The sequence below is a fragment of the Corylus avellana genome, chromosome 4, assembly GCF_965113065.1.
Source record: "Corylus avellana chromosome 4, dhCorAvel1.hap1.2, whole genome shotgun sequence".
NCBI classification, from domain to species: Eukaryota; Viridiplantae; Streptophyta; class Magnoliopsida; order Fagales; family Betulaceae; genus Corylus; species Corylus avellana.
In genome coordinates, this window is record NC_142493.1 from 30,547,573 (window position 1) to 30,569,764 (window position 22,192).

Below are 22,192 nucleotides of genomic sequence, written 5' to 3' on the forward strand. Positions count from 1 at the left end.
AAAAGGAACTGATTAAGATTTGATTAAGCATTAACCAATAAAAATAAAATCTTTTTTTAAGTGCATGTGCCACACAGAGTCTTTGCGTGACCGCTGACTCCTAAGAGACGCTGGCGCGTTTTCCCCGCCATGACGTTGCGATTTATGTTTATATATGTCTGTACAGAAATTTTAGTATTTTTCCAATTTAAAGAATAATTATAATACAAGTATTTTGTGTTGTTTTTCCAGCAAGGTTTTTTTCTTTTTATTTGCAGGCCTCGTTTTCTTTCTATTTTTGTCTTCTTTCTATTTTTCCTTGTTTGGTCTGATGTTCTACGAAGTTTCTTATTGAGAGAGAAAAGAATTTCTTTTCCCTTGAGAGAGAGAGAGAGAGAGAGAAGACGAACACTATCGCTGGGTCTCCATTGATGAGCTCCGGAGCTTTCCCGCGATATCAATAGTCTATTTGTTCGTCTAGATCTCTCTGTCTCGCTGTTGGCAGTCCTGGTCTGGGGGGCGGGGGATTTCAATTTCCCCACATTCCTATCAATACAGGAATTGTTTGTTTTTTATAAGAAAAGAACAGCTGGAGGTTGAAAGTTCCACATCCATACGCGCACGACGCAAGAGGCCAAATGCGCGTGGACAAGCGGAGCTTCTCAAAGTCAAAATACGAGATCCGAGCCAAGTCTCCGTTCAAAGCCTTGGGTTTGCGCCATCCTTCGCAGGAAAATTCAGCCATGCGAATATTCATACGAGGACGAGATTGTTTGGGCTATATTATGGGATTGTGGTACGGTCTGTTCGATAGTTGGCTGATTTTTAAAGCTGTTTGAGAGTCTTAATTTAATCATCGATATATTTTTTTTTGGGGTTACTGGGTGTTGTTGTTCTGGGGCGGAGATTACAGGTTGTTGCTAAGGATTTGTTGGGTCGTAACCTCATAGGCATTACTAGCTTGTTTTGTCTACACCCGTGTGCTGTCTCTCGTATTAGACTCTCCCTCATATTACTTGATTTTTTTTTTCTCTCTCATTGTTTTTATTTTATTTTATCTTTCTTTGTTTCTTGGTTTCATTCATTATTATTATTTTTTTCTTTTCAAAAACTGGGTTTTTAAGCTTCTAGCGTGGAACTTTTATGGGGTTCTGCTTTTTATAGACTGGTATTGCCTTTTTTTTTTTTTTTTTTTCTTTTTTTTTTTGGGTGTTTGTGTTAGAACTTTTGTGAACTTTTGGGGGGTTAATAGTAACTGGGTATTAGTTTTGTGTATTTCTCAGAGAGAAAATTTAGTTCTTCTTAGCCAGTCGGCTTTGAAATTCTTGAAGGGTGTGGTTCTTGGTATTTGTTTTAGGCACTACATTTACTAGTTAGAGAATTTGGCTTGGAAGGAGCAAATTGTAATACTTTGTTGGGGGCTTCTCCGTGTTTTTTGTGATATTCCTATAGGGCTTAGTGAGAGCTTGGTGTTCTAGTTCTAGAGGGAACAAGAATGCCGGGTGGTGGAAAGAGAAGGCTGCGTTTTAGCAAGCTCTACTCATTCAGCTGTGGGAAGGCATCTTTGAAGGATGATGACCATTCACAGATTGGGGGACCAGGGTTTTCCAGGGTCGTCTATTGCAATGAACCGGGTGGATTTGACGCCGGGATACGCAAATATGGGGGCAATTATGTTAGGACCACCAAGTATACACTTGCCACTTTCTTGCCTAAGTCATTGTTTGAGCAGTTTAGGAGGGTGGCTAATTTTTTCTTCTTGGTTACTGGCATCTTGGCCTTCACTCCGCTCGCTCCTTATACAGCTGTTAGTGCCATCATCCCTCTAATTGTCGTTGTTGGAGCAACCATGGTGAAGGAGGGTATCGAAGATTGGCGGCGAAAGCAGCAGGTACCAGTTTTTGCTTGTCCAGTTTGGTTATATTAATTGATCCTCATCTTATGGGTTTAATTGTTTCCTGAGGTTTTCTATCGTTCTTGTTCAAATTACAATATGGTTTGAATAGAATCAAAACAAACCATACCAATTGAAGAGTCTCCAATACCTCAAAGTAATGGTAGAGGATTTCCCTTCTTGTCGTTTACTCCTTTTTTTTTTTTAAAAAAAAAAATCTGAAAAATGTCTTGGAAATCTGTGAATCGGTGAGTGTCGTAAGGCTTAAGGCATCAACGACTTTGATGAAAGTTTTTGTGATGTTACCAACAAGATTTGTAAGAAAAACTATAGATCCTCTGTGAAATCTTCTTAACACACTGCAGAGAGGATATGGGTAACTTGAAGTCATCTGTATAGATTCATGGCATATTGTGTTGCTTTCGGTAGGTGATGTGTAATTTGACAAAAGTGTTTGGATCACATGATCTGTATAGGATGCTAATATTCTCTCCTGCATTGTTGATTTTGACTACCACAGCTCCAAACTCGAATGATTTTGAAAATGAAAAAAAAAAAATTATGTTTCTATTTACTTAAGAGTCACTAGATCATATCCAATTCTTCTTCAATCTGCACAATACTAATTATATGACAGCTATATTCTCTTGCTTGCAGTCAAAGATCTTTACTTGACAACATTGGCCAAAGTGATAACAATCTATACATTGTTCGTTCTTTCTGGCAAGCTCTTACACCTGGGTATATAATTTTGCAGGATATTGAGGTGAATAATAGAAAGGTTAAAGTGCATCAACGTGATGGAGTTTTTGATTATACTGTATGGAAGAACCTGAGAGTGGGGGATATAGTAAAGGTGGAGAAGGATGAATTCTTTCCGGCGGATCTACTCTTGCTTTCATCCAGTTATGATGATGCAATCTGCTATGTTGAGACCATGAACCTTGATGGGGAGACAAATTTGAAATTGAAGCAAGCATTGGAGGTTACTTCACAGTTGCATGAGGATTCCAACTTCCAGGACTTTAAGGCTACTGTTAAATGCGAAGACCCCAATGCACATTTGTATGCTTTTATTGGAAGTCTGGAGTTTGAAGAGATACAATATTCCCTGTCCCCTCAACAAATTCTTCTCAGAGACTCTAAACTCCGAAATACGGACTTCATATATGGGGCTGTTATCTTCGGCGGTCATGACACAAAGGTTATGCAAAATTCTACTGATCCCCCTTCAAAGAGAAGCAAAATTGAGAAGAAGACGGACAGAATTATCTACTTCTTGTTCTGTATTCTATCTCTGGTGGCATTTGTTGGATCTGTTCTCTTTGGCATTGCAACTGAAGATGACTTAGAAAATGGGAGGTCAAAAAGGTGGTATCTTAGACCAGATGATTCTACAATTTTCTTTGATCCCAAAAGAGCACCAATTGCAGCATTTTTTCACTTTCTAACAGCCCTAATGTTATATAATTACTTTATTCCAATCTCCTTATATGTGACAATAGAAATTGTCAAAGTTCTTCAGACCATCTTCATCAATCAAGATATGAACATGTACTATGAAGAGGCTGACAAACCGGCACATGCCCGTACCTCAAATTTGAATGAGGAACTTGGCCAAGTTGACACGATACTTTCTGATAAGACTGGAACTTTGACCTGCAATTCAATGGAGTTCATCAAGTGTTCCGTGGCTGGGACAGCTTATGGTCGTGGTGTCACAGAGGTTGAGAGGTCTATGGATAGAAGAAAAGGCTCACCTGTGGGTAAGGAAAATGTAAATGGAGTCAACCCCATAAAGGATACTACTGATTCAAAGTCACCCATAAAAGGCTTCAATTTCAAAGATGAAAGGATCATGAATGGAAACTGGGTTAATGAGTCTCATGCAGATGTCATTCAGAAGTTTCTTCGTGTGTTGGCAATCTGTCATACTGCCATACCTGAAGTGGATGAAGATACGAGGAAGGTTTCATATGAAGCTGAATCTCCGGATGAAGCGGCATTTGTGATTGCAGCAAGAGAAATTGGTTTTGAATTCTTCAGACGGACCCAGACTAGCATATCAATATATGAGTTGGATCCGGTGTCTGGCAAAAGAGTTGAAAGGTATTTCTCATTGCATTTCTTATAAAATGGGAGATTAGAATTAATGTATGCTATACTCGTTGGCTGCCATTTGTCATGCCTATGGATTCACCTGAGTACCCAGTTCACAGGGCCCTTTTATGATTTTGCACCTTCTTCGCACTGGGCACATCCATTTTGGTATTGTCATTGTGATGTGTGTCTCGTGGTGGACACAGATCCCTAAAGAATGGGGTTAGATACTCCCTCTGCCCACTCTTTCTGTGGCTCCTGCTATTTATTTTATGCTTGACAAATACTTAAATCACAACAGACTATATCTTCAATGAATAATTTCCTTTTGCAGGTTGTATAAACTGCTGAATGTTTTAGAGTTTAATAGCTCAAGGAAGCGGATGTCTGTGATAGTAAGAAGTGAAGAAGGACAAATACTATTGCTTTGTAAAGGTGCTGATAGGTAGGTGATCAACTATCCTGAAACCTCAGATGTGTCATTATCTACTTTTTTCACCCTAACACATTTTCCCATGCAGTGTCATGTTAGGAAAGCTTGCCAAGAATGGTAGGGAGTTTGAAGAGGAGACCAGGAAGCATGTAAACGAGTATGCTGATGCAGGCCTGAGGACCTTGATACTTGCCTATCGTGAACTTGATGAAGAACAATACAAAGAGTTCAATGAGAAATTCACTGAGGCAAAGAATTCAGTTAGTGCAGATCAGGAAACATTGATTGATGAAGTATCAGAGAAGATTGAGAGTGATCTAATTCTTCTTGGTGCCACTGCTGTTGAGGACAAACTCCAAAATGGGGTGGGTTGAATACTAATTGCTAATCAATTTACCTGTTTAATTGATTATGGGGATTTGGGAATGATGTTTCTTCTATTGCGCTCTTCAGGTTCCTAATTGCATTGACAAGCTTGCCCAAGCAGGAATCAAGATTTGGGTTTTGACTGGAGATAAGATGGAGACTGCCATCAATATTGGGTATGATTTCTGGGTTTGATTGTTATTCTGACTTTGAGGTGAGGCCTACTTCTCATACTAATTTTGAAGATATCTAACTTAAATATATAAATTTGCAGTTTCGCTTGTAGTTTGCTTAGACGAGGAATGAAGCAGATTATAATCAATTTGGAAAGTCTTCAAATGCAAGCATTGGAAAAGGCAGGAGATAAGTCTGCCATCATCAAGGTAAATTTGTATTTAAGTTTTTGATTCCTTTTCTTCAGATGAGATAGTTTACTTTTTGAGAATAGAACTTATAGTTTTTGCAAGCAAGTTGCCTTTTACAAAAGGGGAGCCTGATGAGATACTATGAGGTTAATGTGACTCTGGTTGACCAAATTCTGATGTGTTTTATGATTATGCAAAGACTGACTTGTCAACCTAAATAATGTGGTTGCTTCACTTTAGTACCCACTGGATGAGAAATGCGTATTAGCCTAATGTAACACAGTGGTCAATACATATCATGCTTTGCAATTTCTACGTTTTCAGTCGTTTAGTTCAAATGTGGGAATCATGTCTACACTTACTACATCAACAAAATTCTTCTTTAGCCTTATCTTTATTTTGGTAGTGCCAATTACTAGCATTTTATTGGGTCACCACTAGTGGTTTTTTGGGAAGGATTTGCTTTATATTAGTTTTTTTTTTTTCTTTTTCCAAAAGCTCCATTGACTCTGTCTCTTCTTCCCATTTCTGCATCTCCTCATGTGTAAATAATGAATGGAGATGGTACTGATGTGGCATTCTTTCTGGAGGTAGAAAGATGAATGTCTCAATCATGAAGGTTTATAACTGAATCTGTGTTATATGAGAATTGTTCAAGTCTGCAAAAGGAGGAAGGAATAAAGGGTAATCTACTAGATAAGGAATGGAAAAGTATGTATCTCTACAGAAGAGCATGCTTGTGCCAGGACACATAAACAGAGTGTGTCCTTTGTGCTTAACATGGGGTCAACATATTTGTTGAAGCTCAAGGCTTCAGTCATTAATGCTGTGATACTTAATGGAATTAGAATCATGATATCTTATAAATCCTTTTTTTTTTTCTTTTTTTTTTCTAATCAAAGTGGGAGAGGGGGAAATGATATCTTATAAATCAATGTAGATATAATATTGATGGGAGTATTCTGATTCATTATTTAGGCATCAAAGGACAGTGTTGTCCGTCAGATAATTGAAGGGAAGAATCTGCTTACTTCATCACGTGGGAGCTCCGAGGCATTTGCTTTGATCATTGACGGGAAATCACTTGCTTATGCTTTAGAGGATGATTTGAAGAAAGCATTTCTAGAACTTGCTACTGGTTGTGCATCTGTTATATGCTGCCGCTCATCACCAAAACAGAAGGCACTGGTGGGTTTATATTTTTTTCAATGTCTTTAACATCTTCAATAACTTTTCTTCATCATATTTGTTTTTTTAAAACCTAATTAGCATTTAGGAGTAATTTGATTTTCCTGCTGGAAAAAAAGGTTACAAGACTAGTAAAATCTGGAACGGGGAAAACAACGTTAGCGATTGGTGATGGTGCCAATGATGTGGGAATGCTTCAAGAAGCAGATATAGGAGTTGGAATTAGTGGTGTTGAAGGAATGCAGGTACTCAATTGATTGTTATACGTTTTATGTTGAATCATGTAGAAAACCTTTGTTACTTGGAAGAAAAAAAATTGTAGAAAACCTTTGTTTTTTGTTTTTAATTGTGTTTCTCATTCCTTATACTCTTTTCTTAATACTTATTTTTTAATTCAGGCGGTCATGTCAAGTGATATTGCAATTGCACAGTTCCGATTTTTGGAGCGTTTGCTACTTGTGCATGGACATTGGTGCTACAGAAGGATCTCATCAATGGTAATCATTCTTATATGTGGATTTAGGCCAACTTTTAAATTTTTAAATTTTTATAATTAAGAATGAATTGAAATTTTTTTTGATAAGTAAAAAAAAAAAAAAAAAAAAAGAATTGAATTGAAGCACCATGAAAAAAAAAAAACTACATTGGGGCATATCCCAGGCAACAACAACAATTACAATGTTGGAACCTCAAAGCACGTGCTAAATCAAAAGAAGCAATGCAAGCTTAAGAACTAAAGACATCCCAAGACAAGCCCCAAGAGCGGGATAATCGACTATTATCCTGGGCAATTTAGGCAAACTTGAGAGTTCAAAATATGGAAAAAGTTACTTTTTAAATTTTTCTTCACAATTGTCAAGCTTTATGTAAAGATCTAATTACTAAGGTCATTCTTCTATTGGCAGATATGTTACTTCTTCTACAAGAATGTCACATTTGTTTTCACTCTCTTCTTGTATGAGGCTTATGCATCATTCTCTGGACAACCTGCATACAATGATTGGTTTTTGTCACTCTATAATTTATTCTTCTCATCAATTCCGGTGATTGCTATGGGAGTTTTTGACCAGGATGTTTCTGCTAGGTATTGTCTCAAGGTATGTTAACTGTCTAACACATGGATTCAATTATGTCTATTTTGATGGTTAATGACAATACAGTCTCAAGAATTTTATTTTATTTTCTATATAGAATAACAAAATGTTTCTTTTTCTTTTTTTGCCTGGAAAAAAGGGGACAGAGAGGGGTGGGGGGGAAGGAGGAACTTGTAACTTCTTATTATTGTGGTAAAGATAAGAACCAGATAAAAATGTTACACATGCATCTTGCCTAGTCCTACCAATAGACCATTAATTCTGAGGGCCCCAGGGTGGTGTTGATTTTTTCCCTTTGTGGATAAATAAGTATGGGGGCTCCAAGTTTTGGCATCACATTGAGAACACTTGGGAACCCCGTTCTGATGCCATTGGCCAAACAGGCCATTGTGTGGCTTTAAGAACTGTTAGGAATTTCAAATGGTATGTGCTGTTATATGTCCATTATTTAGGACTGTTAGATTACTTGGTGGAAGGCAGAAAATTAAATCTATTTTTTAGAATCCACTAGTGGCAAACAACCAAAGCCCCCTTATTTATCACTGGAGTAACATATATTTAGCTATGACTTTACATTTTTGGTTTTTTATTAAATGCTGATGTAATGATTATTCCTTGTTTTCCCTGGCAGTTTCCTCTATTATACCAAGAAGGGGTGCAAAATATCCTTTTCAGCTGGCGCCGAATACTCAGCTGGATGTTAAACGGGTTTTGCAGTGCCATAATAATTTTCTTCTTCTGCACGAAAGCGCTGGAGCTCCAGGCTTTCAATAGTGATGGACAAACTGCTGGGAGGGATATTTTAGGGGGAACAATGTATACATGTGTTGTTTGGGCTGTGAACTTGCAGATGGCACTCACTATAAGTTACTTCACCTTGGTGCAACATGTTGTCATCTGGGGTTCGATTATTGTCTATTACATTTTCCTCTTGGCATATGGAGCCATGCCTCCTTCCATTTCTACAACTGCTTACAAAGTCTTCATCGAAGACCTTGCCCCAGCCGCTTCTTATTGGCTTGTCACTCTTGTCGTGGCGATCTCAACCCTAATACCCTACTTCTGCTACTCAGCAGTTCAGATGCGCTTCTTTCCTATGTACCATGAAATGATACAGTGGATAAGGTATAATGGCCAATCAAATGATCCCGAGCATTGTAATATGGTGCGGCGAAGCTCGTTCCGATCAACAACCGTAGGCTTCACAGCTCGCTTGGCAGCAAGGACAAACCGCCAGAAACATAAGAGCAGTAGGTGATATTTGTGAATTTGTTCTTTGATGGTCAGCTGCCAAAAAATGCCGGTTGGAAATATCTGGCGGACCTGAGAAATTTGGCCGCCGGATATGACTCCATCTAATATGAGCTATTTATTGATTCTACTTGGATTTGAGGTACGACCCAGAGATTACCCTTGCAAGATAACTGTATAGTAGCATGACTCATCTGTTACATATCTTAGGGAAAAAAAAAGTTGCCCGAAATATTTGAAGTTTTTGCCTTTTGCCCATATGAGATTACACATCTCTTAATTAAGCCATGTATTTTGTATTTTTGAAATGTTATACAGAAAAAAGTAAATTCAAGACGAGAATAGAGCCTAGCCTACCCTGTTTTTCCTGTACTATTTCTTTTCAGCTCTTTACAATATACACTACTGTTTTTTTTTTTTTTACATATATATTCGTTATTTGTCCATGTTTGCTTTTGTTTCCAACTTCAAAGGGCCCTTACCGCTCTGCAACTGATAAACTCCATTGAAACTCATGTGACAAACAGATAGCATGGCAATGGACTTGCATTAAAATATGTTTTTCAATGATAAATTAAGTAACTTACATAAAAATAAAATAAAGGGCTTTGGCTTGTATCCTGTCTACCCCAGGAAAATGCATGTGGCCTTCTGGGGCATTCCTTTGAATACCGATTAATATGGTTAAGGGTGCATTTGATCATTTCTCTCTGAAATATTTTTATTTCGTCAATGATCCCATTATTATATATTAACTAGCTCATAACCCGTGTTATGCGCGGGGTTTTTTATTATAATTTAATTTTAAAATTTAAACACATCATTTTTCATTATAAGTTAAAAAGACGTATAAAAATATATATCATCTCTTTAAATAAAATAAATAAATCTTTGTTCCTATAACTATAAGTATATATAATTTTAAATGAATAGTATAAAGAAAAAAAATTAGCAAGAAAATATATATATATATATATGGTTGAAAATCCTAAACTTATTAATTAATATACATATTAAATTGATTAAACGTATTAATACACAATAATTTGATTTATATTATTTGTTTCCTTATTTGATTGGGACATTAATAATACTTAATTTATTGAATAATTTATATATGAAAAACTCTTGAAATATAATTAACGCAATTAATGATGCTAATTAATGACTGGAAAAACGGGTTCACTCTTCAAAAATAGGTTAAAAAATTATGCCTTAAAAAACTGGTTTACCCTTTAAAAAAAAGAGAAATGTTAGGGGTTAATAAGTTACCATCAACTATTGGATTTGTGGGGTCCATCATTAACTTATGTGGAATTTACATAAGTTTACAAATTCAATGGTTGATTGTAAGAAAATATGAGTCAAATATGGAGAACTTATTCACTCCTAACACTTCACGCCACATGTCACAATTTTAAGGCAGGGGTTTCGGCATATATATAATTATAAGAAAATGTTAGATGTTCTTCTAGTGTTCTCCTGATGTCCCCCCAATTGTGATGTGATTTTTAAAATCACTAATAGATTAAAAGTCAATAATGATAATCTCAAATTCAACGATAATTTTAAAAATCACATCACAGTTGGGAGGACATCAAGAGAACAAGAGAAGAATACTTAGCATTTCCCATATGTATATATATATATATATATATATATATATGATAGGAATTATCAGTTCACTAGAACCTGTTCCTTACATGGGGTTACGAAATGGTTTTGAATGAAAATTGCAATGGGCTGGGGCTACTTCGAGGGTAGTCCAATCTCCATACACCATATTTGGGTTTAAAGAATTCAGAATGCCCAATTACAAAGAAACTACTCTTTTTTCTTTTTCCAAATCATACAATGAAACTACTCTATTTATACATGTAACATCACTCAACTAGGTCCAATTTCGCTACCAACCATTTTACAATCCGTTATAATTCGATTTTCACAAGAAAAAAAAAAAATGACATGACGGGAGAAGTAAACCCGTAGAAGAGTCAAGACAACGATGACAAGGTTGAGTTGAACTATAATTCAAATTCCAAAATCAGCATTAGAGCGTACATTTTTTTATTTATCTCGTATACATTTTTATTAAGTTAAGCATACTTACTCAATTCACTCAAAGATAGATAAAGCATTATAAACGTGTAAAATAATAATAATAATAATAATTTACTTTCCATATTCCAAATGGAGTAATTTTATATTAAAATGTCCAGAGCAGCTTTAATATGGAAGGACATCAGTCATTTTCATGTCACAGCAAGACAGTCACAAAAAAAAAAAGAAAGAATTAGTGACAAACTAAAAATAATACAGAATATACAACTTGTGTTAAATCATTTTGCACTGAATGAGAGGGATTGAGGTGTCTTTGATTTGCGTCTTCTCCTTCGGATTCAATCATCGTACACTGTAAATCATGGTCATCTCTATATTGGTCTCTAAATTCACAAACAAACAAAAACAGAATCCCCCCAAAACAAAGGGGAAAAAAAAAAACTACAGGCGTAGAAAAAGTCAACAGGACCATGCCAAACTCAGCCGCCAAAGGGAATTTTCTAGGCATCGGGATCTACGCCTTCGAGACGGTGAGGCCAAGAAAATCGGAGGCGGATTTGGCCATGATGGTGGAGAACTCGCTAAAGCTAATGACGCCGTCGCCATTGGTGTCGGCCTCGCGCATCATCTCGGAGAGCTCGCGGTACGTCAAAGGGTGACCCATTTTGGCCATGGATCCGGCGAGCTCGGCGGCGGTGATGTAGCCGTTGCCGTCGCGGTCGAAGGAACGGAAAACCTCCAAGAGCTGCTCCTGGTTGATGAGTACCTGCTCGCTCATGTCGGGCATGATAGCTCTGACGAGCTCGTCGAACTCCACGGTGCCGTTGCCGTTGGCGTCCATGTTGGCCTGCAGGACGTGAAGCTGGTCGCCGGAGGGCTTGAGGCCAAGGGATCGGAGAAGCGCCGCCAGCTCCAGGTGGGTGAGGCTGCCGTCCGAATCCATGTCGAAGCGCATGAAAATGTCCTTCAGTTGCTTCAGCTGCTCGGATTGGAGCGTCGCCATCAATAGGAGATCAACGAAGAGAGAAAGAAGATGATGGCGTTCGAGTTTTTGTGGGTCTGTTTGGTTTTGGGTTTGTTTAGGATGTGGGGTTTGTGTTTTTCTTTTGTTTTAACGATGTTGGAAATTTGGACTGGTTCAAACTGTACATCATATCTGAAGCGCGTTGACAATATTTACACAAAGTGAATATTATAGCACCGGGAGGGAGATCCAACGGTGACAAAATGATTATGAGCGAATAAGTTTGTGAAGAAGTTTCATGGAAGACAGAAATGGACACAAGCAGCCTCATGGGATGATGCCATGTGTGAGCTGGGATTTTCTATTTATTTATTTTTTTTAATTGGGTTATTTTGTTTGCATTATTGAATTGGATGGCTGTGATTATATATATATATATATATATATATATAGGTCAATTTTTTCTTTTATAGCTCACCACAAATTAATTTAATGGGATTTAAATGAATTGAATAATATTGTTGGTAGGTAGGCAACTACCAACTGTATAATAAAATTCTCCCCATCTTTCAATTTCAATAAGAAACAAGCAAACAGGACCTAAGAAAATGTTGAGATGCTATGTATAAGAGAAAGAGCCAATCATTTCAATTATTTGATATTCTACATTAATATCATCAAATTCACAACTTGTGAAGCTCCCTGATCCTTTCCTACCCCAGAAGCTTCCAAATGCAAACTCCCCCTTCTGAGACAGCTCCTCTAACACCTTCTCAACTTCTTCCATGCAACCATGGTGGTGGCCTCCATCCATGCCCAACCTCTCAACTTGAATGCCAAGAGACCCTACAAAAAAACCATCTTTGTATTTTCCCATTTCCCTTCCTCCTGTTATCCTCCCACCCACCACCTCCTTTCTTTGTCGCAGCTTCTTCCTAGCATATTCTCTCGTCTTACGAATCAGTTTGGAAGGAAGCTTGAGCAAGACGAAGATGACAATCTGTAGGATCAAGCATTGGCAGCAACACGACACGACAACACAGTCTGCGGCGAGCATGTTCAGGTCCTCCATGGCTGTGAATTAAAAAGCTGGAAGGAGGAGTTGATGAATGGTGAAGAAAATGCTTTGAAGGAATAAGTCCCTTCTCCTATTGGGAGGTAGTAGGAAGGGTGAAGCAACCATAATCATACGTGGCAATTGGCAAAGCTACGAAACAGTTATCAATCCTGCCCTCAAATTAGAATATAAGAGAAATATCAGATGTCAAGGAAACATCGGCTGTCATATAATTCTTACTTAAATTCTACGTTTCAGTACAAGGTTTCTTGGCCAACTTCAAGCCTTAGGTGTCATGGAGTTTTCTTTCTAAGGAAGGTCTGTCTCTCTGCCCTCATAATTATGTTTAGAATAATTGTAACTTAATATGGTATTAGATCAAAGATATGAATTCTACAATATGTGTCATAGTTTTTTCAACATTTTTTTTTTATGAGAAAAAGAAATAATCAAATTTAATCTATAGTTTTTTTTTTTTTTTCCTTTCATGGAGGAAAGGAATTCTCATCCGTGTGTGTATACCATGACTTAAGCCACCATGAAAACCTCCCACATGCAGTTCAGATGTTGATTATATATTTACATGTCTTGATCATCTGACGTGGTACTTTTCCCTTTCTGTTTCTTCCTTCTTTTTTTGTTCTTTGTAGGGGCGTGAGGATATTTACATGTTCTGCTATTCAGTATTCTTTTCCTCCATGAAAGTGAATGCAAGAGAAGAGAAGAGAAGAATCTAACAGTAACAAAACTGAAAAATGGCTTTATTAACACCACCATGGATACTGGTGGAAACAAATTCTTTTTCATCTGTAATTACACGAGCAAAATTGAAGTACAAAAGCACCAAAAGTATATGTGGAGCTAAAATGGAACCTAGTTACAAGAATCAAGGGTTTAAATTTCACTCTCTACAGCTGATAAACCGGTACAGAAGTGCATCTCAGCTACGCCGAACTCTGAAATTAAACCCGCTTGAACAGAGCTCCAGCTCGGTTTGACAAACCCTCCTAGTTCAATTTCATCATCTCTCCAATATTTACCATGTCATTCTTAACTATCCAAGCTATCGTGGCTAAAAAAATCTGTACTATGATTTTGACTACCGAATGCCATCCTCCGAAACAATCTGGTTTCTGCGGATTGTTGTGCGGAGTCAAATATCTCGCTTTCCCCCACTCTCATTCCATTAGATAGATCAGCAGCAGCTAAACTATCAAAGGCTCTAACAACCTGAGAAGCATAAGAATGCCAAGAAAGATGATTTGCATGCATCTGTGTCCTAACATCAGGAATGACATAAATAAAATGAAATAACATTAAATTTGATTACCTGTCCCATTCGTGGCCTCTTGGCAGATGAATGTCGCACACAAGCAGCGGCTATCTCAACCATGCGCAACATTTCACTCTCAACAAAATTCATTTTGAGCCTTGGATCGGCCAAATCATTAAATTCCTCATTATCAAGTGCATGACTTAGCAAAGGTCGAGCCTGAAAGATAAAAGTGGGTTTTTGGTTAGGAGGGGTTGACTCAGCTGGAAGATTACAATGTGGTTGATTGCACAGGTTTTTTCTTTCCAAGTTTTCACACATTCCTTCTTCACATATGGTTGATACGTTTAGTGCTTCTAACATTCCTTTTATGCATGCATCTTAATAAAATATATATTCAATTAAATCACAAAATCTTTTCTGTGCAAAGATATTCAAGTGTTCCTACCTAGATATGAAAAATAAGCAGTCAAGGAGTTATTTAACTGGTTTGCAACTTTCTTCTGGAGTTAGAATACGCAAATTGTCTTTCAAACTATTCCCTGATTGCAGACTTTCTGGGAATACAACGAACAAAGCTTCTTCAGAATTCAGGCTAAAAGGTACCTCATTTCTAGACTATCATCTCTACACTAAGATCTAACGGGGAGGTCCAGCTTCATGCTTTCTTCTTTATCAAGAAGTAACAATGATTATAAAGAAATAAATAAAACAAATTAGAAAAGAAAGACTAGTGCACAGGAGCTGTACACCCTAACCTCACTAGTGTCACATTCTAAAATCAAAAAGACGAAAAGGTTCAAAAAAGAATGACAATGGAAGTGGGCTGAGTGCAGCAAATCAAACAGACAATAGTCCTGCTGTCAACCTTTTCTACCAAACAAAACTGAGTATTGATAACAGAATAAATGGCAAAAGCAGCAAAAAAATATAATAGATTCTAAGTCATGACATATTACTCAAAAGTGACAACTGCAGCCAAGAAGATTAGTTTAATGAATCATTGACGCGTTCCTAAATATTAGTTTAGCAATATCAAGTCAAGATACTTTGTATCCAGCAGCGAGAGAAAACTTTTAACAAAATTGCGTTTAACATATTTACCCATTCAACCAGACTCTCATCTCCCAAGGGTTGGGATGCATCCACAGGCTTCCTTCCAGTTATTAGCTCCAGAAGCACAACTCCAAACGAATATACATCAGATTTATCAGTCAATTTGCCACTTGATGCGTATTCAGGGGCCACATATCTGAAACCAACACAGTCAATACATAATGGATCTGAAAAAACAAAAAAGGTTTTCGATAAGCAAATATACTTCAACTAGTATATATCCCCAACCCTTGATTGGCATATTGTGACACACCAGAAAGTTAGTCCCCCATTAGGTGGGTTGATTGTGAAAGTGTTGCATAGGTGCTACATCTTATATTGGTTGCTTAATAAGTAAGACCGGACTTTATAAGTGATCTCAAGGAGCTCAATCATAACTTTGATTAGTCATTTTGAAATAATAGTATAGATGTGACTAGCATTTTCTTTGGGTCGTGACACATATGGACAGGTTGCTTACCCAAAAGTTCCGATGACACGGGTGGATATATGTGTATTTGCATCAAGAGCTAGTTTGGCAAGCCCAAAGTCCGAAACCTGTAAAGTGAAAAGTAATCTATAGGGCACCAAATCTACACAAAAAAGAGTAATTCTGATTGTAGCTTAAGAAAAACACATGCATACCCGAGCTTCAAAGTTGTTATCTAAAAGAATGTTTGATGACTTGATATCCCTATGAATAATTCGAGGATGACCTGTTATATGCATAAGATTAAACAATGTAAATAACAAGTATTGACAATAAAACGGAAACTCGTCAACAAAAAAAAAAAATTTAATCTCTTGTGCTAAAACTTGGGTGCACTTGCCAAGGTAAAGATCATATGGTTACAAGTTTCAACTCCCATTAGCTTAATTGTTACCTGTACTAGTCAAGCCCACGTTCCATGTATGCTTCTAAGAAATAATTTTCAAAAATGTCATGGTTAATATTGAACATTAGAAACTTTATCCCCAAAGGATCATCGTGACATTTAGAATTGAAAAATGGTAACTGGAGATAACATGCCTTTTCCTGGTCAACCAATATTAGAGAAAAAGCAGATCATTTTTGAACAAACGACAAGCCCACTAATCTTTTCATCCCCTGCCTCCTTCTATGAGGTTGGATTATATTCAGGGTGAATATAAGTGTCTTTCCTCATTATATGACTGCATATAAACTCTTTTTTTTTTTTTTTTTTTAGCAGATTAAATTAAGGTTTGACCAATATGCCATTGTTTCAAGACATCATAGCCCAATCTTTTCCTGGGACTGTATCTGTAGAGGCTAAAATTATTAGATGTTGTTAAGAGGACTAATATAATACTAAACAAGGTGAGTGGTATCTTTATATTTGAAAAGGTACCAGTGTGAAGGGAATCTGGTTACTATCGGTATGTTTCATTGGGCGGCAGCTATTAGGTCACTTATTTTGAGTTACGGATACACAAGGCCAAAACATGTTTGCCAGGTGTGCAGAAAATAAGTATAGATAATTACAGTCTTCATGGAGATAAGCTATTCCACGAGCCGCACCAGCAGCAACCTTCACACGTGTTGCCCAGTCCAGAACCGGCACACCTTCACCTACAAAATGTAAGGAGCAAAGCACAAGATCAGTAACCAATTATCACTAACTGGTACTCCAATGCTTGGCTATGGACTTACCTTGAAGATGGAAATAAAGGGTATTGTTAGGGACGTAGTCGTAGATAAGCAGCCTTTGGTTCTCAGAAATGCAGTAGCCCACTAATGAAACCAAATGGCGGTGGTGTATGCGACTAATAATCTCAACTTCAGCTTTAAATTCTCGCTCGCCCTGACCACCACCAATTTTTAGCTGCTTTACTGCTACCTCTCTCCCATCTGGTAGGTGTCCCTTGTACACACAACCAAATCCACCTTCACCCAGAAGATTCTGATTTGAAAACCCGTTTGTGGCCTTGACTAGTTCTTCATACGTAAACCATGACCTTGAATTGCCTAATCCACCTGCTTCTGCTGGAGAATACACAGAATCGCTGCCAGAACCACTTTGCATAAGCGGAGCTGAAGAATGTGTCTTTGTAATGGATGAATCTGGACAAGTTACAAAAACTTCTTAATTCATTTAATGCCCTCACATTCACAATCATTTAATTTCATACTTTTTTGAAAGAAATAACATGAATTAACTATCCCCTAACCGATTATAGCTATCCAATAACTTTAACCTACAGTTTGACTTCTGTGTAAACTTTGGTCCTGGTGTCAATTTTGTCTCTCAACATTTAATCATGTCAACTTAGTTCCTTTACTTACTAAATTATGTCACTGAAATTGTCCAAGCCATAAAGTTTCATTGGCACGGAAACTTATATCACATAATTTAGGTTATGTGAGAGGCAAGGCACAAAAACTGCACCCATGTCCCTCTTCGTTTGCTTCCTTCCATCGCCCTTTGGAGCTCCTTCACCAGAACTTGGTCTTTTCTTCCCATTAGTGTTTTTTTTGACGACCCCCCACCAGCAGGTGCTCTGTTGTCATAGATCTTGTTACTTACATCACCATGTCAGATAAGCTGTCTGCCCTACATTGCCATTTCAGCTAAGTTATGTGATATGAGTTTCCATGTCAGCAAAACTGATGACGTGGACACTTTCCATAAGCCAAGTAAGAAATTCCTGTCCTCCAGCTGCCAGTAACATTGACACAAGTAAATGTTCATGGACGAAATCGACACAAAAGCCAAAGTAGGAGGAAGAAAGTAGTAGGTTAACGATAAATATATAATAAATACAACCTACTGTAGTTATACATAAAAAAAATGTCCAGATGAACTTATTATCTATATGGGTGGAATACTTCAACCCCCTCTGAAATTTGTTGAAAATCCACAAATCTCCCTCTTCTAAAAATTATTCAGACCATTCATGTGTTTCATACCTGGTATACACTGCAATCCAATTCATCACTCATGCAGACAAAAAATGTTAATGACACTACTAAATAATGTCATAAGCCTAAAATAACCTTATTCCATTATTATAGAGTTCTTGTAAGCCCTTTTTCTGCTCCAAAACTCTCAAACCTATACAGTCTAGCCACCATGCAGCTCTTATTTTTTTTCTCAAATGAAGCATGATTCTAACTTTTTGATGAGGGTAGAATTTTCAATTTGCATTTTATGTTGACAAAATCATTCTGTGCAAAAGTGCAATTTCAGAAAATGCAAGAGAGTCCACGTATTCACCTAAATCAAAGGAAGGTTGGAGTATTTTACCCTCTTTCTTTTCTCAAGGAAAGAGAGTGAGTAAAAAAAAAAAAATGCAAACAAACAGTGACACCAAAATTTCTCATTCTCTAACGAATTTATTTACTTAAATGATAAGACATTATGATGGTTGGATTTACACATCACTGAAAGGGGTCTAAGTTCATGTACTAGTTAGCCATAACCCTACTCAGAGGAAGAAAGCACATCTAAGAAATCCCATAGAAACCAGTACTCCAAAATTGAGTATCCAAAGTGTGACTATCCCTCAGAAGTATAACATGCAAAAAGTACCCATGAGACAGGAAAAGACAGTCAGTTACATCCAAAGCGATATTTATAACAATTTACCTGATTTTGGAGAAGGGTACAGAGGGGATGGCATGACATAACCACCAAGTCCAGAACCTCTTTTTTTTCGCTTCCTTATGCACCAGACAGCCATTCCAATGAGGCCAAGCACTATGATTCCCGTCACTGCAGCAATAGCCACTAAGCCTGCAGTACCAATACTCCCATTACCAGTGGATGTTGTCTTAGGATTAGTATTGTTTGTAGCTGGAACATTTGACGGTGGGATTGGATTTTGATTAGGAGATGGGGGAGACAGGGATGGTGGAGAAACAAGTGATGAAGGAGGTGGTGCCACTTGTATGATGGATGGTGGGGGTGATGACTTTGCAGAGGAGTTTGAAGGTGAAGGAGTTGGTTGAGAACCAGGTGGAGTAAGACTAGGAGGTGGAGGTGCATTGCTGGGGGGTACAGACGCCGGTGGAGAAGGTGAATTTTCAGGAGTTGATGCTGGCGGTGGAGGTGAACTTTGGGATGGACCAGATGCTGGTGGTGGGGGTGAATTTTTAGGTGGTGGCGAATTCTTGGGTGGCGTAGATGATGGTGGTGAATTTTGAGGGGGCTCTGACGGTGGGGGAGCTGAATTCACTGGTGGTGTTGATGATGGAGGAGGAGGTGAGCTCACTGGTGGTTTAGGTGGTGATGTAGGAGGTGCACTTGCTGGGGGACTAGATTTTACAGGGGGTGGAGGTGAACTTTCTGGAGGATTTGATGGTAGAGGTGGTGGAGAATTAGAGATGGGTGGAGGAGGAACATTGGATGATGGAGGTGACGGTGATGTAGGAGGATCCGATTGAGAAGAAGGAGGAGATGGTGATGTTTTAGGTGCCAATGGGGGTGAAGTCCCAGAAGGAGAGGTTGGAGGAGGTGATGTTGTAGATGGCAATGGAGATGAAGCCCCTGAAGGGGGTGATGGAGGTGATGTTGGAGGAGCTGTTGGAACAACAGGAGGGGCCTGAGGCGGAGGGGATGAAGTTGAAGGGCTAGCAGGGTCGGGTGGATTATCACTGGGCTGCGATAATGGGGAAGCTGTAGAAGGGGATGGAGGAGGAGGAGAAGAGGTTTGTGGGGGTGGGCTGGTGCTGGAGGGTGGTGGAGAACTGGTGGAAGGTGACGTTGTGGTAGAAGCTGGTGGCACAGCCGAGGGTGACGAATCCGGAGATGGCACCGTGCTTGCCATCTATTCAGTATTCGAATCTGCTGATGACAGTCTAGCTAAATATATCTCATATATCAGAATCATTCATGAAACTTTCACAAAATCTTCTTAATTCTCATGCAGAAGCCAAACCAAGCGACCAATTTCCAATCTTACGCCAACTCCGAGTTTCAAAACTTGAAATTGAAGAAATTTCCAAATCACCAAACTTAACCGACCAGACCCCAGAGGCCCCACAGTGCACCCTCAGCTCATAAAGCCAGTCCACAGCAAAACCCAAATGACCAACCTGGTTTTGAGAATAACCCAGGTCACAATCACCTTCAAGATTGTCAATCACTTCTAAAAGCAAAACCCAGATGAGTTATGACTTCCAAAAGCAAAGTCCGGATCGTCAAAGAGGGACGTTTAAGCAAAAACCCAGATAAACAAACTCAAAAGTAAACAATAATCTATCAAATTTTAAAGTAATCAACTGCTTCAAGCAGCACCTAACGTTTATCTACGAATACACAACATAGCAAGATCTTCAGTAAGCAAATGCAGCAACATCCATAACATGTAAAGTGTTTCTAAAGACGAAGAACACAAATTCTAAGTTGTCAAAAATCTTACCTTTCTTTTCAGTCCTTTACAACTCCCCTATTTCTTCGGCTTTTGCATTCCCACCTAGAGTGTCTTGAATTGCAGTCAATCTTCATTCTTCAGACCTCTCTCTCTCTCTCTCTCTCTCTCTTGCGCGCGCGCATAGGGAGCTCAACCCAAGGACACGGATTGTGGGGTCTTAATTCAAGGATAGCGACCTCAAGGAATAGTTCAATTCTTATATTTCAACAGTGGAGAGTTTCAAGAATCATTCTTGCATTTGCATCATTATCTCAAAATTCATAGCAGTCTGCTTTCTACTTTCTCGTATGGTCAAGATTTTTAATATTTTAATATATTAGTAAATATTAAAGCAATTACGCAACGTAAACGCGCAGCTTCTCAATCTGTAAGCGCCTCTCTTTTTCTTTCTTTCTTTTTTCTTCAATTTTTTATTTTTATAATACCATATACTATTATTTTACTCTTTCTTTCTTTTATTCTGAATAATAACAAGTTTCCTTTTTCTTTTTCTTTTTTTTTCCTTTTTAAGCATATATAAATTATATAAGAGATACCCACCTCCTTTTCTTGCTGATTTTATATTTGAGGGGCACTCTTTTGTCTTTATAGTTTATATGTTTTTGAATAATTAATTTGCTTTGTCTGAATTGTCTTTTTTTGTCGCAGTCGAAGATGGATCCGGCTTACATGCTGTCGAAGATATATATACATATGTGTTTGATGTTTGGACTTGGCGCCCGTAGTTTGACCCTAGCTACTATTTTAAGCCCAAATTTGAGCTTTTAGTTTTTATAATACTCATTTGAGATTTACAAGAGAACAAGTTGGGAGGGTTGTATTATAGTAAGAACAACCACATGTTTAGAGCATGCGAAGTGTTTTTTGTTGAAGAGTTTTTTCCAACTCAACCTATTGAACGGCCAGCCCCAGCCTTCCTCCAAAGTGTAACATTCAGCCTTTTTGACTTTGGTCCCGTGGGGGCTAAGCTGTCAGATCCTGTTTAATGCTGAAGTTGTGCTTATAGAAAATTTCAGTAATTTTATTATTCAAATTACCTAATTAAATAAATGGCATTGTAAAAAGAGAAGAAGAAGAAGCCAGCAAGCCATGCCACGACAAATTCCAAATATACATTCTGTGGTGGAATGGGACCAAGTTGTCCAATAATTGGAGGGTCTTAGACAACCCGTGAAATCTAGCCAGTTGCTTTTGAAAATCCTTTGAGCCGATGAGTTCCTGCCATCAAATTTTATCCTTTTTTACATTTCAAAGTTGAAGCCCAATTACTTTCCCTTTGCAGACTTTGTTTGTTTGTGTGTCTTTTTCTTTCCCATTTACCTTTGTCTTCTGAGGTGTCGGTGGAGCTAAATTAATGCTAAAATCAGCAACAGATTTTCGACCCCAGTTTGCACAGCTCAACTCCACTAGTCTCTTAGTGTTTGTTGCTGAGGTGGACATCCATTGGTTCACTGCCACTGCACCCACATTATTGTTAGAGACTTTAGCGGCCAATGAACCACGAATCTTGAACCACCTATCCACTTCTTCTGCTTCTATTGCGTCAGTGGATATGGGCATCATTTTGGTGCTGCCACACATGTAGAGGTCCTTTTTGTATTTTATTTTATTTTCTGTTCTTTTTCCCTCCGGCTGGCTCAGAACATCTAACGTAACCTTTTGCTTTTTCCCCCCTTGA

General features: G+C 38.1%; 4 protein-coding genes across 7 annotated transcripts; 1 reads left to right on the forward strand and 3 right to left on the reverse strand.

Moving 5' to 3' along the window:
- Positions 1-292: 292 nt before the first annotated feature.
- LOC132177503 (putative phospholipid-transporting ATPase 9) lies at positions 293-9,043 on the forward strand. 2 transcript variants are annotated; one of them, XM_059589856.2, is made up of 12 exons: positions 293-775; positions 1,432-1,870; positions 2,631-3,982; positions 4,308-4,418; positions 4,495-4,771; positions 4,860-4,948; positions 5,047-5,155; positions 6,116-6,325; positions 6,445-6,570; positions 6,724-6,822; positions 7,231-7,422; positions 8,051-9,043. In XM_059589856.2, the coding sequence occupies exons 2-12, from the start codon at positions 1,475-1,477 to the stop codon at positions 8,675-8,677; spliced, it is 3,588 nt and encodes a 1,195-aa protein (XP_059445839.1). In that variant the 5' UTR covers positions 293-775; positions 1,432-1,474; the 3' UTR covers positions 8,678-9,043. The 2 variants fall into 2 exon arrangements, with proteins under 2 accessions (XP_059445839.1, XP_059445838.1); XM_059589855.2 differs by lacking the exon at positions 293-775 and having other exon boundaries at positions 1,178-1,870.
- Positions 9,044-10,964: 1,921 nt separating this feature from the next.
- Positions 10,965-12,004, reverse strand: LOC132179193 (putative calcium-binding protein CML16). Its single transcript, XM_059591857.2, has one exon. It carries the CDS (start codon positions 11,732-11,734, stop codon positions 11,246-11,248), a length of 489 nt encoding a protein of 162 aa, XP_059447840.1. The 5' UTR covers positions 11,735-12,004; the 3' UTR covers positions 10,965-11,245.
- Positions 12,005-12,314: 310 nt separating this feature from the next.
- On the reverse strand, positions 12,315-13,064 carry LOC132178401 (uncharacterized). Its single transcript, XM_059590842.1, has one exon. The coding sequence runs from the start codon at positions 12,765-12,767 to the stop codon at positions 12,315-12,317; it is 453 nt and encodes a 150-aa protein (XP_059446825.1). The 5' UTR covers positions 12,768-13,064.
- A 416-nt stretch (positions 13,065-13,480) lies between these two features.
- On the reverse strand, positions 13,481-20,796 carry LOC132177083 (proline-rich receptor-like protein kinase PERK9). 3 transcript variants are annotated; one of them, XM_088515177.1, is made up of 9 exons: positions 20,503-20,796; positions 18,729-20,176; positions 16,793-17,203; positions 16,625-16,711; positions 15,766-15,836; positions 15,602-15,678; positions 15,130-15,277; positions 14,083-14,244; positions 13,481-13,982 (listed from the first exon to the last, which is right to left on the reverse strand). In XM_088515177.1, exons 2-9 carry the CDS (start codon positions 19,906-19,908, stop codon positions 13,803-13,805), a joined length of 2,316 nt encoding a protein of 771 aa, XP_088371303.1. In that variant the 5' UTR covers positions 19,909-20,176; positions 20,503-20,796; the 3' UTR covers positions 13,481-13,802. The 3 variants fall into 3 exon arrangements, with proteins under 3 accessions (XP_088371303.1, XP_088371302.1, XP_088371301.1); XM_088515176.1 differs by having other exon boundaries at positions 18,729-20,229; XM_088515175.1 differs by having other exon boundaries at positions 18,729-20,257.
- Between the last annotated feature and the right edge of the window lie 1,396 nt (positions 20,797-22,192).

What these genes read in the sequence shown, in the direction of transcription:
- LOC132177503 (XM_059589856.2), top strand. Translation starts at nt 1,475, where the DNA reads ATGCCGGGTGGTGGAAAGAGAAGGCTGCGTTTTAGCAAGCTCTACTCA. An exon ending in GAGACTGCCATCAATATTGG is followed by an intron (nt 4,949 to 5,046) that starts GTATGATTTCTG and finishes ATAAATTTGCAG; the next exon opens with TTTCGCTTGTAGTTTGCTTA. An exon ending in CTGCTAGGTATTGTCTCAAG is followed by an intron (nt 7,423 to 8,050) that starts GTATGTTAACTG and finishes TTTCCCTGGCAG; the next exon opens with TTTCCTCTATTATACCAAGA.
- LOC132179193 (XM_059591857.2), bottom strand. Translation starts at nt 11,734, where the DNA reads ATGGCGACGCTCCAATCCGAGCAGCTGAAGCAACTGAAGGACATTTTC.
- LOC132178401 (XM_059590842.1), bottom strand. Translation starts at nt 12,767, where the DNA reads ATGGAGGACCTGAACATGCTCGCCGCAGACTGTGTTGTCGTGTCGTGT.
- LOC132177083 (XM_088515177.1), bottom strand. Translation starts at nt 19,908, where the DNA reads ATGGCAAGCACGGTGCCATCTCCGGATTCGTCACCCTCGGCTGTGCCA. An exon ending in ATAACAACTTTGAAGCTCGG is followed by an intron (nt 15,679 to 15,765) that starts GTATGCATGTGT and finishes TTCACTTTACAG; the next exon opens with GTTTCGGACTTTGGGCTTGC. An exon ending in CGTGTCATCGGAACTTTTGG is followed by an intron (nt 15,278 to 15,601) that starts GTAAGCAACCTG and finishes TGTTGGTTTCAG; the next exon opens with ATATGTGGCCCCTGAATACG.